The sequence below is a fragment of the Vicugna pacos genome, chromosome 4, assembly GCF_048564905.1.
Source record: "Vicugna pacos chromosome 4, VicPac4, whole genome shotgun sequence".
NCBI classification, from domain to species: Eukaryota; Metazoa; Chordata; class Mammalia; order Artiodactyla; family Camelidae; genus Vicugna; species Vicugna pacos.
In genome coordinates this window covers 73,500,187-73,512,862 of record NC_132990.1, presented here as the reverse complement: position 1 = coordinate 73,512,862, position 12,676 = coordinate 73,500,187, and the positions used below count along the sequence as shown (strand labels likewise).

Sequence of the window (12,676 nt, the reverse complement as noted above, 5' to 3'; positions counted from 1 at the left end):
AGGCAGGGGGTGACCAGGTGGACTGCAGAAATGCTACCTGAGGGTCAGGAAGGTCTCTGCTGATAGGGCCTCTGGCCTGGACTGAGTTTCATTTGAAAATGAGGCTAAAATGCCTGCCCCCAGCAGCTAAGGCTAAAACTGGGGTCTGTTACTCTAGACTCAACCCTGCCCCTCACCCAGGGGGCAGCCTTGCTGGGGCTTTACTTTTGAAGGAAATAGCCACCCCCTCCCCAGCAGAGGAGACAGCGCCCTGCACCTGGTACAGCTCCTCCTTGGTCACGTAAGGCTTCCCCTCGGAGCTCAGGGCCCGGAAGGCGCTCTCAATCTCCTCGCTGGACTTGACGTTCTCGGTTTCACGGCTGATCATGAAGGCCATGTACTCTTGCAGGGAGACATGGCCGTCCCTGGGGAGCAGAGGTGCAGTGAGCAGGGAGGGTACGGCACGAGCTGTGGGCAGAGCCGCGTCTGCCATGGTCCCCAACACTCACCTGTTTGGATCCACAGTGTCCAGGATGGCCTCGAACTCAGGGTCAGGCTCCCCTTCCTCCACCATGGGCAGGTCATAGCCCAGGGAGCGCAGGCAGGATTTGAACTCCTGGTGGTTCAGGCGGCCAGACTTGTCCTTGTCGAAATGTCTGCGGCACAAAGCCGAGGGCTCAGCACACAGGCCCTATTGCTGAGTTTACCAGCCCCGCCAGGAGGGTGCAACAAAGTATACTCACTTAAACATCATGCTGAATTCTTTGAGGGCCTCCTCAGTGACCCCTGTTGTGTTTCTGAAGAATGAACAGAATTAGAGACCCCACATGGCAGGTGACACATCCTGTTCTCTCCCAGTAAACTGACTGCTGAATGCAGGGGCAGCCCTTCCTCCCGCGGCCCCTGCCGCCCAGTGCCCACCCGAGCTGCTGCAGGTACCTGGCTTGGATCTGCTGCTCCAGATTGTGCTGCATGCGCATGCCCAGCTGGTCGAGCTGGTCCCACTGCTGGGCCAGGCCCACAGTGCTGTGCTCCGTGTACTTGTTGTCCAGAATCAGGGCTTCCTCCATGGCTGCCCCCAGGTCCTCAATCTTCTTGAGCTGACTTCTCATTGCTCTAATCTCCTGGTGCTTACGCTGCAGAGGTGGGGGAGCAAAGATGCATGAGACGGGCTCTCGCCTTGGTCACCAGGCCTGAGAGCCTGCTCAGCTCGCTGGCCCTCCTCAGTCTCAGCATCCCCAGCTTGAGATGTGCATTGCTGCCAGGGATGGGGTGACAATGAAGAAATCCAGCAGCCTTAGAGGGAAAGACTAAAATGTGAGAATCACAAACCAGTGGGTGGACCAGCCAGGGAAACAGTATACACTAAGGACCAAAGGAGCCTCTTCCTCTCCAGGTAGCAACTGCTGGAGACAAAACACTCTAAGATGATGAGGGCCCTGGGCTGCTTTAAGCCAAGGGTACCCAGTCAGCCCACCTGGTGCCTGACTTGAAGCCAAGAAGGCCTGCTGGCAGTGGCAGGGTGAAGGGTTTTAGTTGGGCCAGAAACACCAGGGCACTTACTTTGGTAGCTTCAAGCTGGGATTCGAGGGTCCCAGATTCTTCCACCATGCAGGACCTAAACACAGAAGCACAGTGAGGCAAGAGGCCTGACCGTGAGCTTGAAATTAACTTCTCTCAGACAAAACAATGCCTGGAGTCTCAAATTCCTTTTATTAAGGAAACACAATCTGCCTGCTATTGGCTATCTTTTCCTAAGCGGCCCTGAGAGCCAGAGGGCAGGTAGTGTTTCTCCTGTTTCAGAGACGGGAAGCTGCTGCCTGATGTAGTGCGTCACGTGCCCGAGGCCAACAGGTAAGCCAGGGCTGAGCCCCAGGCAGCCTGCAACCTGCTCCTCGGCCAGGACCCTTCCTCATGTGGCTCGTCAGGCCCAGCAGGCAAGGCCCTGGAGGGGTACCTCAGGGATCGGTTCAGCTCCCACGGGAACAGAGGAGGGCTGCAGGCCAGGCGGCACACCCCCTCTGCAGCCACAGGGGAGGAAGACACCCCGCACAACCCTGCCGCCCAGCAGACGAGACCTGAGGGAGGAGGGCAGGCTGACAGCCGCTGCCCCCCCGAAGTCCCTGGAGTCTCCTGCAGGCTCCTGAGGAGGGAAGCCACATTCTAGGGTAAGTGACAGCAGCGGGGGAGATGCAGTCAGATGACCCCTCAGACATAGAAACTGGGGAGCCAAAGGGATCACGACCAGATTCAGGTTTTGAAAATGGTTCTAATTCTGCCCAAAGGCAGGAGGTGGCTGTGACTAAGCCCTGGATTCAGGTTCTATGATCTAGAGACACGGTGCCAGAGGCACCATCCAGGGCCAAGTTCTGAAGAGCTGGGGGCCTCTGGGGAGTCCCCATCTTCCCGACATAACACAGCGTAAGGTCACAGAGGCTACCAGTGAACGGAGACAACAAACGAGGTTACGTGCAGGGAGGAGTCACACTGTGCGCGTGTCCTTGGTAGGGTTTTAGCCCCGCCTCCCCTGTACCCACATTTGCCCCAGCCTACCCTTTTAACACCCAGTGAGCCAGGGTTAGCTTGTAGTCTCCCCAAGTCCAAAGTGCTCTAAGCAAGGCAAGGCACCAGGCTTTCTCCTACCCCAGCAGGTCAGACTCACAGTCACGCCATGTCCCCCCGGGAAAAGCACACCCCCGGGACCTGGGGGCAGGAGGCTGGGTGCTGGTGCAGTGGGAGGAGGGCAGACCCCTCCTGCCCACGCGGCCGCGGGCGGTGGGTTAGTCAGAAAGCAGAGCCGCCTGGGGAAGTCAAGAGTGCATTGGTAAAACCACAGTGAGGCAAGAAGAGAAATAAGAGGAGAAGAACCTTCCAGACAGATCATCCCCAACTTCATACTGATAGACACGAATGACCCGACGATACGCTATGCTATTCAAAGAAAAGAAACCAAATGAATACACCAAAGGAAGGGGAGGCAAGAGCACACGGAGACGGACATACACCATGAGGCCCAAGCTGGCAGTGCACAGGCAGGGACCTGGTGGCACAGAGCGACGGCTGGCCTGGGAGGACAGGCAGCTCACGCTGGGACTGGGCAAGACGGGACAGGACTGGGAGGAGCCACTCCCGCCCCTCGTGGAGACAAGACCAAGACCAGCAGACACAGCCGTGGGCACTGGGGAGGAGAGCAGGCACCAGGGCGCTCAAGCCTAAGCTGAACCCACGATCCCAAAGTCCCGACCCGCCTGCCTTCAGCGTGTGTGTGCTCGCTTCTCCCACTGCCTCCTTGACATGCCTGAGGCCCCCGTCTGCAGAGCCTCAGGGCTGCGAGCCCAAGCCCCTGTGGCCCCAGGAGAAAGCACAGGTGCCCGACCCAGACAGAGGGGGAGGCCCCACCGGGACCAGGCAGGACGGCCCTGCTCCTCTCAGGGCTCCTCCCAAGCCCTCTCTCATCACCCACACCCGGGGCACTTCTGCCTCCTATTGAGGCAAAGGACAGCCTCAGCCCTCGGTGGGGGTTGGGGGTGGAGGCGCCAGGGCACAGCTGGGGACTTATGGCACCAGCCTGACCCCTGCTTCTTGCCCATGACCTCCTAGGGACTAACTGTGGTCCCATGAGACGGGTGGGGGGGGAAAGAGGCAGAGAAGTCCAGAATAATCCCCACGTCTGAGCAGGCATGGGATTCTCAGTGGTTTAGGACTCCAGCTCTGCCCTTCGGGCATGGCCTCATTCCCTAACAGAACCCTTGGATTGGAACAGGAAAGGAGGAGTGGCTCCCCTCCCAGCCCACAGGCCGATGGGGATGGGGGGAGGACAGGGGGTGGCAGGTGAAGGCACACGCTACTCCTGAGTGCTGGGGGAAGGAGGGGGTGAGGGCGGGGCGGGAAGGCCCATCCTGGGATCCTCTGCAAGCCAGGCCACACCACAGGGGAACAGAGGGACAAGCACACAAAACACCACACCACGAGCCCGGAGAAATAAGAAGACAATATTAACCCATCGAGGAGATACGTTCTGTGGAGATGGGATCCAAGCAGCCGCAAGACAAGGTGATGTCCGGATAGCAGCAATCGCGAGGCAGGGGACAGAGGCAGACACAAAAAAGAAGAGAAACAAAACCAAGATCATCAATACCCACACTGCACTCAGCCCCGTACCTGTCACCGTCGCTGCGCAGGCCCATCACGAGCCATGTGGTCCCACCCAATCTAAGACATCCAGCGACTCCATCTTTGGAAAAGTTCCTTCAAGAACACTCCTAGCTCTGCCCATCCCTCCTCGAGCCAGACCAGGCCGTGCTCCTAACCCTCCCTGCCTCATCACAAGATGCCTCTGGCTTCAAGCAAAGTTCCCTTCACTCTAGAGCCCGAGGCCTGGGCATTCAGCCCCGGGGACCAGGACGCTCCCGGGGCTGAGCCCAGCAGCAAGGCCGCACCTGGTCTCCTGGATCCACTGGTGGAAGGCGTTGGCGTGCTGGGCGAACTCCTGGCGCAGCTTGTCATTCTCCTCCTGCCGGCGCTGCTCCTTCTGCAGCTCCAGCTCCCTTTCCTAAGGACCAAGGGAGGCAGAGGCCTCGTCACCCCCACCCCCTTCGTGGACAGGCTTGGCCACTGGTCTCAACATCCGAGAGGAATGGGAAGTAGTTTTCTGAAGCCAAACAGGACAAGATACGTGCACTCTGGGGGTTAAGGAGGACTGGCTGTTAACCTCAACCCCACAGACAGCGGGCAAGGCATCTGGGAGACATTCGCGTGCTCACTTCCCCCAAGAACTCTGCGAGACATCAGGTGGGAGGGCAGGTGGGGCTGTGGGACCCACACACGCGGTGACTCCCCCTCATCGCTCTTCCACTAGAAGGGGCTTCCCTGCAGGGCCCAGCGGGGAAGGGCACCTTGATGATCTTCTGCAGGTTCCTCCAAGTCTCCTCCAGGGCCTCCATGGTGAACCAGGTGTAGGGGTTGGAGGCCACGCGGAAGCTCTTGATCTGGCGGTCCAGCTCGGCCAGCTGGTTGAAGTCGGCCTGGGCCGAGCTGAGGGAGGAGCGGAAGGCATCATGGGCCTCGCGCAAGGCCTTGATCTCTTCCAAGGAGTTGCAGCGCACTGGGTCTGTTAAGTCCTCCTCTGCATTTTCAAACCAGCTGTTGAAGGCAGAAGCCTTTTTGGCAAAGGTCAGGAAGAGGTCCTCCACCTGAAAGCAGAGGAGACTGAGTTAGGACAGCTGCCGGGGCTGGACGGGCCATCCTTGGCAGGAGGGCAGGTGGCAGTGTCGGGGCGGGAAAGGCGGGGTTAGCTCCCAGGGCATCAGGGGCTTGCTTGGCTCAGTTCTCTGCCTCCTACTCCTGCTCCTGACAGCCCTCAGTCTTTCTCCCCTTGCTCTCCTTTCCCTGGGATGTGCCAGTTCAGTCTGTCCTAGGTGCTTCCCAGCAGCAGCCTCATGAGGGCAAGACTCCCATTTGCCTTGGTTTATTAGGTTGGCTCCACGTCCCTGTGCAGGACCGCCTCCAAAGGTGAGGGCAGAACAGAGCACGGCAGCCGGAGGATGGCTCTGCCTTCCCTGGGCGTTGAGCTGGCTGAGCTTCACCGGGGTTGCGCTTACCTTGCGGAAGTGACTCTGAGCCTCCAGCAGCTTCTTCTTGCGGGTGGCTGAGTTGGCCAGAAGCTGGCTCCACCTTTTCATGAGAGCGGCGTGCCGGGCCTCGATGGCCTTGGACTGAATGTGCTTGGCGGCCAGCAGCTGATCTTTGAGGGCAGTGATGTTGGCAATGCCCTCCTGCTGGAAGGCCTGCAGGCCAGCATCAAAGGTTTCCTGGAACAGGGAGCAAGAAGCCAATTTGCAGTCACTGTGCTGAGACAAGAACATGCTCTTTCCGGGCGCCTCAGCTTCTGTCCTGCCAGCTGCCCAAGCCAAACTGTCAGCCTCGAGTCCCCACCGTCTCCTGACTCTTGTTGACACCTGACCATTTTTCCACGTCTCCTCCAGACCACAGGCCACAGCAGCAACTCCTCCCAGTTCCCGCTTTCAGCCTCGGAGTCAAGTACCTGGGCTCCCTAGCTGTGCCTGGCTCTCTCCACTACCTCCGCCCAGAATGAACGCCTGGCTCTCCCCCGACCACTTTGTTTATGCTCTGTGATCTAGCTTAGATGTCATGTATTCCGGGAAGACCTGCCCTGTCAACCTCTGCCTACTGGAAACTGAGTCCAACACCTCCTGGGTGAAGTCCACACACATCCTGCTGTGCTCAGCCCTGGGAGCACCCATCGGGCCGCAGCACGGAGCCTAGTCCGACAGCGTCTCAAGGACCAGGACTGCATCCTGCTCACTGCTGAGTCCTTGGGCCTAATGTGAAACAGTCAAACGCCTCAGTGAAGGATGCTGGTCATCGTTCATCCACCAGGAAATACTATGTGAGTCGACTTCAATCAATAAAGTGGTCAGGACTGACCTGTTTGGTGAGGAGAGTCTGGACAGAAGACAGATCTCGGCCATAATCATCTGTCTTCAAGCTGTTCTCCTTTTCACCTAGAAACCCAAGCAGGGAAGTCAACCATCCCTTCTCAGTGTCATAAGGTGAATTAAAAAAAAAAAAGAGAAAAAGAAAAGAAAACTGAGGCACCTATTACTCTGCTTACATTTAAATTCCAACACTGCTGACAGCAGCCTCCGCCCTGCAGCCCAGGCCCCATCCTACGGCTGCGTCAGGAAGGGGACCCGCCAGCCTGTCCTTATGCTGCAACGACTACCAAGGGCACACGGGCCTCCTCGCCAGGGAGCTAGGTCTCACCCTAGGCCCGTGCGGCTGGGGGACGGTGCTGACACAGGCTGGAGGGCCCACTGGTGTGCCCCTTGTCTGTGTCGTGATGCCTACTGCTTCTTGCAGTGTTAAAGGAACAGTCTTGTTAACCCTCGTGCTGGCCCGGGGCGCTGCTGAGGCCTTGGCTCTGCCTCAGCACCCCGTCTCCCGGCGGCCGCCCGCGGTCTGCCCGGGTTCTGATACACCCACATCCCATCAGTTTCTTCTCTTCAGAAGAAAACCAGCAGCACAGGATGCAGGCGGTGTGCGGCTCTGAGGAATCTTCCCGCCGGGAGGATAAGAGACGCAGGGCCGCGCCGCGGCCGAGCTTACCGATCCAGGACTCCACCACGTCAGCCTTCCAGTTGAACTGAAGGAAGGCTGAGTTCTCGTCCAGCTTCGCCTTCCTCTGGGCAGCAGCTTTCTCCAAGTCTGACACCTTCCCGTTCAAGGCCTTCATCTTTGAAGAGATGTTCTCCTCGTGGTGATTGTTCTAAGCGTGAAGAAGTCAGTCTGGTCAGCCTGCCCTCCTGGGCAGTGGCCCGATCTGCACCCTCCCTGCCTGGGCGGGCTCTGTTTCTGAGATGGGCCATGTGCTGCCCTGCCCACTGCCAGGAGGAGAGTGGTTAAGGCTTTCTAAGAACAACGCAGAGTAAAAGCCTTAAAAAGATGAATACTGGCAATTCTACTGCTACAAGTAATAGTGAGGAATGTGGTGAAATGTCAGCTCCCAATGATACACTCACTAGCATTATTTCTGATATCGGAGTTAGAGAAAGCCTGAGCAATTATGACGTGATGGCTCCTGTACACACGCAGTAAAAACAGCGGCTCAGTGCAGCGTTTTCACACTGTGGGTATTGACAGGCGTTAAGCCCCAAACGCTCTGATTCAACCTTGGTTAAAACTGTATCGAAAACGAAAACCTAAGTCAGCGTGAAACTTAAAAAGAAACCCAGAGAGGAAACAATAAAGACCGCTGTTGGGAACAGAGCGCCGGGCTCTCTGCCAGACGGCTGAAGAATATTCACAAGCTGTCACTCACAGGTTTACAGAACACAGAAGGTTATCCTGGTGGGGCCGTGTGTGTGGTGAGTGGCACCCGGCCTCATCTACGTGTATGTGGTCTGTGTCTGAAATTAGTTTCTGTTAGTTTATTTGCCCAGTGAACATGGATTTTTAACGACATTGTTAACGCCTATGGAGGCCTGATCACTGGTGCAAATTCTGTGATGAGATCTTATTTACTAAATACAGATTTTTAACAGGACATCAGAGTTGATGGAAGTTGTCTGTCTTCTGGAATTACATTTGTCACTGGACCTCAGTGACTGGTGGTGACTGACTCGTGACAGATGGCAGCACTGTATTCAGTCTGGATTTCAATCTGGGAGTGACTCAACTTCACTGCTGCTAAACAAGCACCAAACCCCTTATTTTTTGCTTTCTCCCTAAAAGGCTCTTTGGATGAAATAAACCTTGTGCTTTAGCAGGTACATTTCTAGAACGTCCTGTACAGCAGCCAGCTCTCGCACAGTCACGCGATGCAGACGGGCCCCACTTTACCCGGCGGTGCTCTCTGTAAGGGGTCCGGAGGGCCAGGCATGAAGGGCTCACCGGTGGGCATCTCTGGGGCTGGCTATACGGGTGACTGTTTTGAGCTGCTTACTGGTATTTCCTGCTGCCCCTGTAAGGAGCCTACATCACTGGAGAAGTAAACAAGAGAAGCAACTGCGTGGGAGTGACCAGGGTGCAGAGGGACCAGCAAGCGTGCTTCGTTGTCTAATTAAGACAGAAAAGACAAGTGCTGCAGAGTAACTTTCCTAAGTGGCTTCCAAAAGGGGAGAAATATCCTGTTACTCACAGAACACAGGAATGGAGTTGCCATGGGTCTCCACACAGACCATTATTTGCTGGCTATCTCAGGGGAGGAGCTTTGTGGGCAGCTGTGGTGCCAGCACGTGGGCATCCTGGAGCAGGAAAGGAGGGGCTTACCAGCAGGCCGGGCTCACCTTCTTAACGAGGTCTTGTCCGTTAGTGCAGACGTCGTTCACACGGTCCTTGTGGACAGTGAAGTCTGTCTCAAAGGCTTCGTGTTTCTTCAGCAAGCCCTGGAATGGAAGCAGCAAGGCCGGCTACTGCGAGCCTGGCATGTGTGGCGTGTCAGGGACTGGGGCCAAGTATCAGGACTGGGAGGTGCCCTCACACACATCCCAGTCTAGCTGGGGATTCAGACAACGGACAGATACATAAACAAACAGGCAATTATAAAGCAGTAAAATGAGGACGCCCCGCGCGTGACCGGAGGTGGGTGGGCTTGGGGAGTGGCCGTCAGGGAAGGCCTTTCTGAAGGGGTGAAGCTCCTGCTAGGCGCTCAGGACAAGGCCCCCGCTTTCCCTCTAGAAGACCACAGAATGGACACCCAGTAACACAAGAGCGACACCCATTCTGAAGTTGAACCCGAGCACATCCTCCTGGGGGACCTTCCGAGTCTTGCCTTTTCCTCTGCACAGTTTAAGCGCTGAAGACGATGCCTCTTGTGCTAGCTTTCAGGGAACTCAACTGTGCAGAGGACGGGAATCACTCCTTCTGACTTCTACCTGCATCACCCTGACTAGCTGAACAGGATTCCCACTGTGAGGAACGTGGCTCAGGGCTCCCCCGACTCCTGGGAAAGCAAACCCTGCATCCATAGCTGGTGGCACGGATTTGGGAATGTTCGACTGTAATGTGCAGCTCCTCCTATGAGGAGGGGGTCCATTTGCCCTCTGGCCCTGGGCTGCCTTGGGGTTGCTGTCCCGTAGGCTAGGCCTTAAGACGCCTTGCAGCCTCTGCCTTTGCCTCTTTGTACGCTGCCTGAAGAAGCTGACCTGAGCCTGCTAGACAGTGAGAGGCCGCAGGGAGTGGGGCTGGGAGGTCCTAGCCGACAGCAGGGACCAGCTGCCCGCCATACGGCTGACATCACTGTGGATCTCCCAGCCTAGCTGCTCTCTGCCTCAGTGCAGCCGTGTGAAAGCAGCAGAGGGAATGCCCATCCACTCACAGAATCGTGGGAAATAAACTGTTGTTTTTAGAGTGTTCACAGACACAGCTAACCAATGAATTTAGGAAGTATCCTATGGGTTGAACTGTGTCCCCCTAAGGATATGAAATCCTAACCCTGAGCACCTATGAAGGTAGAGATAGGTCTCTCCAGATGAACCAAGCAGAGGGCATTAGGGTGGGCCCCAAGCCAGCATGACTTGTGTCCTGTATACATAAGGGGGAAATCTGGACACAGACACACCCAGAGAGAAGGCCGTGGGAAAGCAGAGGCAGAGGGAAGACAGCCACGTGAAAACAGGTTGGAGTTAGGCTGCCACAAGCCAGGCTACCAGAAGCTGGAAGAGGCAAGGAAGAATTCTTCCCTAGAAGCTTCGGAGAGGGTAAGGCCCTGATGACATCTTGATCTCAGACTTCTAGCTTCCAAAACTGTAAGGCAGTAAGTTTCTGTTGTTTTACAGCTGCCTGGTCTGTGGTACTTCATTAAGACACCACAAGAGACTAACAGAGTACTAGCCACCTGTGCTGACGACACTGACAGTCCTGCCTGGCTGACAGCAGGGCTCCACGAACCCAGCTGACAAAGTCATGCCAATTTTGTCTGCATAGGGGCCGCGTCTCTCACGTGGGACCTCGAGGACTGAAATCAACTGAGACCCTGGCTGCTGGCTCCGTGCGCCCTTCTGGGAAGGGCACGGCCACTGGACAAACGAGCAGAAAAACGGTGCCCAGCGGGCAGTCGCTAAGAGGGCAGGCAGCATCTGAGTCCCTCTAACCTGGATGGCAGCAAGAGTGTCTCCATAGTCTTCACTGGCCACCAGGGTCATTTTCTCATTGATCCAGGCTTCTTCCTCTTCCACGTTGGCTACAAACTGCTGATATTCCAAGGACTCTTCCAGACGCTGGCCCCTAATATTATTAGGAGACAGAAAAATTAGCCATAATCTCCTCCAATCTAAATGCCAAAAATAACAACGCATGTGAGATGTCAACGGTTACTTCAAGCCCTCTTCGTAGTACAAAGCAGGGGGTGTTGGTCAAACGCAAAATTCTGGAATCGTACGCTGTCCAGATTCACTGAATGGGTCGAGCTCAGCAAGGGCCGTCAGAGGCGGCTCTGGAGCAGGCCACCCACCGCACTTGCAGTCTGAGAAAAGGGTCCAGGCAGGAGGACCCAGCGCCCTGAGCAGGCCCTCCCTACGGCGCCCCTCCCTCCGACGGCTCACCGAGCTGCCGCCAGCTGCTTCAGCTCCTTCCAGTGCTCCACGAACTGCGCCAGGCGCTGCTGAATCTCCTCCTTCCCAATGGTGTTATCATCAGACAGCTTCTTGCCAGTGTCCAGGACGCCCTGGCAGGCAAGAAGGGTTAGATCGACAGTCATTACCTGCTTCTAGATGCTTCCAGGAAAGGGCCTTGACACTGAATTCTAACCTTCTCCTTCCTGATTTGGGAGGAGGGGCCATAAACACCGTAGAGACCCCAGTGAAACAAGCAAGGGCCAAGGATTTCTTTGTCAGTCCCCTGGGCCCATTCCCACCCGCTACCACTCAGCCAGGAGAGGCCCTCCCCACCTGAATCGCCGGCTCGTGGGCAGCCAGTTCTGCCTCCAGCCGTTTGTGCTTCTTCCTCAGGTTCTGAACGCCTGTTAAGTCCCGGCCATAGTCCTCTGAGCTCACCAGCAGCTTCTTCTCCCTGGACAACACAGGCAGGCAGTCAGCCGCCGCACCTCCGTGTTTGCAACAGATGTGTGATCAAAAGAGCCGTGGAGTTCAGAGCCCGTGATGTCCTTCCCTGCATCTGCCAGTCTCTCTAGCAGAGTCCCTGCTTGTCTTCTGGGGAAAAGGCCTCTATTTCCTGAACAAATGGCGTCTGCGTGCATATACTGGAGCACCTCCTGGGTCTGAGCTGCAGGGGCTTGGGGGGCACCAGAGGAAAAGGAGGCGGCACGGTGCCATCCTACCAACCCCACCTTGTCCGATACACACGTCATGCGCAGTAGCGCGTGAAGACGGTGATGTAAATAAGGAAGGAAAGACTTGAGAGAAACCTGTCCTTAAAAATGGCCCGTTCACAAGCTCCGTCAGCTGGAAAACGCAGACTGAAATTCTGGGGAAGGGGGAATGAAAGCTAACAAAACGCTCCCTCCTTTAAGCAGCAACCTTTCCCAGGAGATCAGACTACCTTTTATAGATAAAAACTCACTAATGTCGCCAGTGACCTAAGGGCAGGGTCCAGACAAGGCCTGGGGGGGCCAGCACGCACCACCTCCACACGGAGGCTGTCGCCAATCACTGTCACCGCACACCTGGACACCAAGGGGGGAACTGGGTGTCCCGTCTGGGCGTGTGGTGAGGCTGGGACCCAGCCCGACATGGATGCTGTGCCGCGCTATTACTGGCCTGCTTCCCTGTCTTACCACCACCCCAGGGGAGACAGTCTCACGGCCAGACACCCCCGTAAAGGCTCCAGGGACACCGAGGGGACCAGGGCGCGCACTTGATCCAGGACTCCTCGTCATCCATGTCCCGGAAGAACTGGTGCAGGCGGTGGGACTCGTTGAGCCGGGCCCGCCGGGAGGCAGCCATGCTCTTGATCTTCTGGAAACGACCGTTGATGGTGTCCCGCTTGTCCTTCACTTGGGAGGTGTCGAAGGCACTGCTGGTCATCAGGCTGTCTGCCTGGCTGTTGAGGTCCTTGAGGCGATCCTGGGACAGGGGACACGATGGGAGGGGTCAGTAGTCTGGGTCACCCACGAACGTGTGCTTGTATATCAGACTCAGGGTTCCTCACTGACAGGCTGGTTTAATGGTTATTCAGTTCACTTGTGTGGAGCGTGATACCCTCAGTGTGGTATGTGGGC

The 12,676-nt window shown here is 56.6% G+C and overlaps 1 protein-coding gene across 5 annotated transcripts in view; it reads right to left on the bottom strand.

Moving 5' to 3' along the window:
* SPTAN1 (spectrin alpha, non-erythrocytic 1) overlaps positions 1-12,676 on the bottom strand; it is a 57,923-nt gene that overhangs the window by 533 nt on the left and 44,714 nt on the right. For 4 of the 5 annotated variants that reach the window (XM_072960222.1, XM_072960223.1, XM_072960225.1 and 1 more), the window contains 16 exons: positions 12,313-12,521; positions 11,388-11,508; positions 11,043-11,164; positions 10,593-10,725; positions 8,787-8,885; positions 7,108-7,267; positions 6,427-6,503; positions 5,580-5,789; positions 4,875-5,171; positions 4,419-4,531; positions 3,980-3,997; positions 1,543-1,597; positions 919-1,115; positions 723-776; positions 489-635; positions 257-404 (listed from right to left, as the gene is read on the bottom strand). In XM_072960222.1, the coding sequence (XP_072816323.1) occupies positions 257-404; positions 489-635; positions 723-776; positions 919-1,115; positions 1,543-1,597; positions 3,980-3,997; positions 4,419-4,531; positions 4,875-5,171; positions 5,580-5,789; positions 6,427-6,503; positions 7,108-7,267; positions 8,787-8,885; positions 10,593-10,725; positions 11,043-11,164; positions 11,388-11,508; positions 12,313-12,521 (2,160 nt within the window). The remainder of the gene's footprint in view (positions 1-256; positions 405-488; positions 636-722; positions 777-918; positions 1,116-1,542; positions 1,598-3,979; positions 3,998-4,418; positions 4,532-4,874; positions 5,172-5,579; positions 5,790-6,426; positions 6,504-7,107; positions 7,268-8,786; positions 8,886-10,592; positions 10,726-11,042; positions 11,165-11,387; positions 11,509-12,312; positions 12,522-12,676) is intronic. The other variant, XM_072960224.1, reaches the window with a different exon arrangement.